Genomic DNA, 2,883 nt, shown 5'->3' with positions numbered 1-2,883 from the left:
CACACAATTCTTATGTATCACATTTCTAATACGTAAACTTCAATTTTCACAAATAAATCACACAATTTTTATGTATTACATGGCTAAACCTAGACTTCAATTTTTACATATGTTCCACTGAACTCTTATGTATTACTCATCTAACAGCCAAACTTCAATCTTTACATACAAATCACACAAATTTTATGTATTACATATCTAACCCTAAACTGTATTTTTTTCATACAAACCACACAATTCTTATGCATTATGTATCCAACACCTAAACTTTAATTGTTACATACAAACCATACAATTCTTGTGTAACACATATCTAACAACCAAACTTCAATCTTTACATACAAACTACACAATTCTTATATACAACATATCAAACTCTAAGCTTCAATTTTCTCATGGAAACCATAAACCCCTGACACATCAAATGCTCGGTGGAGAAGATGGTTCATCAGAGCCCTAAGCAATCTGTCAGTGAAAAACGTGAATGAGGCACTATCACACAGGATTAGAACTTTAAGGCGCCTACGTCGGATTTGTGTCGGACTTTAGCGTCATAAATTATTTAATGTAGGTTATACCGTCTGAACCGTCGGCGCTATTAACTAATTATTATGTTGATAATTTGCCGACACAAAGTTCAACACAAATAGTTTGTGTTGGCATTGACGACTCAATTTTCACCACAAATATTTTGCAAGGGCGATACAAATCACATCCCTGATCAATTTTGGCCTAAGATAGACGCACATCCAACGCTAGATTTTGTGTCAAATTTTTTTTTACGTTAAAACTGACGCTATATAATCAATTTCTTATAATAACAGTACAATTTTGGCCTAAGATAGACGCACATCCAACGCTAAATTTTGTGTCAAAATTTTTTTGACGTTAAAACTGACGCTAATTAATCAATTTCTTATAATAATAGTCCAATTTCTTATAATAACAGTAATAATAATAGCAATAATAATAATAATTATTATTATTATTATCATTATTGTATTATTATCATTATTATTCATGCATAAATCAGATTGAGTCCTTTAATAGAATATTATTATTATCATTATTTAGCATAATGCATACTTTTTTCCTTGAACAATTTGATTTATATTGGATGATTTACTTACATTAAACACAATTCCTATGTATTTACATGCCTAACACAAGCTTCAATTTTTACATACATGTCATCTTACCTATGCATGAAAAGGTGGATTTCATTTTTTTTTTTAAATTAAAATGAAGGTATTTTGATAGGATGTGAAAGATTTGGATGGTATGAATGTAAGAAGTAAAGTTTAGTTGACGGCTATATAAATACATAGGAATTGGATGATATTTATGTAAATGCCCTTATTTTTTTTTCATGTCTACACTAAACTAAACTGAATTATTGCAACCTTCTATAACACTAAACCGTTTTCTTTCATTTTAAAACATTCGATTCAATTCATGCAGGTCTGCCGGCATTTTTATATTTCTAGTCACCATTCAATCTCCTAGAACCGTATTCAATGCCACCTTCTCCTCGAAAAAAAAATTACACGAATTAACATCAAACGGCCCAACAAAGGTTTATAGTTTTCTTATATGCATAAAGCACGGATTTGCTTAAAGATTTTGTTGAAACATTGAACAATGGATTTGCATTCACACTTTGTGATTTGATTTTAGCAGGATGCGCAAATCTCAGAAACTGAAACCATCTATATTTCTATTTCATGCTTAAGTTGGCATATACAGATTTTTTTTTTTCGAAAGGGTTGTTTCTTCAATTTTTTTTATCAGTTCAATACAAAATATTTTCAAAAAAAACAACCGAGAATGTTATTCTCCTTGTAATTGAAAGACTTAAAACCACCTCCAGAACATATGATAAAAGAAGGGTTCCGCTATGATGGTCACATATCTATTCACTTTCCGCAAACTCAGTAGTCGTATTTTTAAGCCTTCTAATTAAAAGAAATATACTTACGGTGAAGCATTTCTAATGCCCGACCTAAGGATCAAGTCGGGGTAGGTCTGTTGAACTCAGGCAAACTATTCAAGCTCAGGTAGCCTTCGGGAGCCACGGAGGTGAGTAGAACGGAGAATAGCACAGCGCCGATAAAGAATGCCAGCGTCATCCCTCCTAGGGTCACAAGAAAGAAGAAGAAGAAGCCGTCAATCCAGTTTCGTCGCTTCCATTGCTCCACCGCGGGCAATAGCACCTCTCTGATCGAGTCGCACAGCTTTTCCATCGCCGTAGAGAATCCGACCAGCGCTACCTCCAGATTCTGCTCTCCCCCATCCATCTCGGAACACTTTTCCATGACGATCTGAGCTCCCGGCTGAGCAGCCCCCTCCGACAATTCGGTCAAGATCTAAAAACAGAGGAAACTTGTCATATTATGGGAAATCAAGTGCAATAGAAGTAAAGAGATGATCTAGTTAGGAGCTCACCTTCTCCGCATAACTACCTTCCCCTTCTACAGCCTCTTCAATGAAGGATGCCGCTGTTATCGATATGCTCGCCTCCTCGACGTTCTCCAAAGTAGCTCCGACTGGTTCCACCAAAGGCGTAGGCGGGAACTCTGGTAGACCGGATTGATCGGAGGAGTTCTCCAATAGTAGAGAAATAATCGGATGGCTCGATTCTGCATCATCAAGGTCGCCGGCGGCTGCAATCACCGAATTCGACGAAGAGGCAGAGAAGTTATCGGTAATATCGGAAATCTGGGGAGGAGAAGCAGGGAAGGAAGAGTCGAGATCGTCAGAATTTGGGTTCCTCTGGTATTTGAAATCTGAACCGGGTGCCTTCTTCATTTTCCCGCGCAATGGAGTCCCTCCTTGGGGAGCACGGATGAGGGAGTGCTTCATCGCGAGCTAGACGGGAATGGG

The 2,883-nt window shown here is 36.9% G+C and overlaps 1 protein-coding gene across 1 annotated transcript; it reads right to left on the bottom strand.

The window, feature by feature from the left end:
• Window positions 1-1,774: 1,774 nt before the first annotated feature.
• LOC110037734 lies at window positions 1,775-2,860 on the bottom strand. Its single transcript, XM_020742440.1, has 2 exons — window positions 2,446-2,860; window positions 1,775-2,366 (listed from the first exon to the last, which is right to left on the bottom strand). Exons 1-2 carry the CDS (start codon window positions 2,806-2,808, stop codon window positions 2,010-2,012), a joined length of 720 nt encoding a protein of 239 aa, XP_020598099.1. The 5' UTR covers window positions 2,809-2,860; the 3' UTR covers window positions 1,775-2,009.
• Between the last annotated feature and the right edge of the window lie 23 nt (window positions 2,861-2,883).

The sequence above is a fragment of the Phalaenopsis equestris genome, unplaced genomic scaffold (assembly GCF_001263595.1).
Source record: "Phalaenopsis equestris unplaced genomic scaffold, ASM126359v1 Scaffold224208, whole genome shotgun sequence".
In the NCBI taxonomy this organism is placed as follows: Eukaryota; Viridiplantae; Streptophyta; class Magnoliopsida; order Asparagales; family Orchidaceae; genus Phalaenopsis; species Phalaenopsis equestris.
This window is presented reverse-complemented; position numbering and strand designations above follow the sequence as displayed.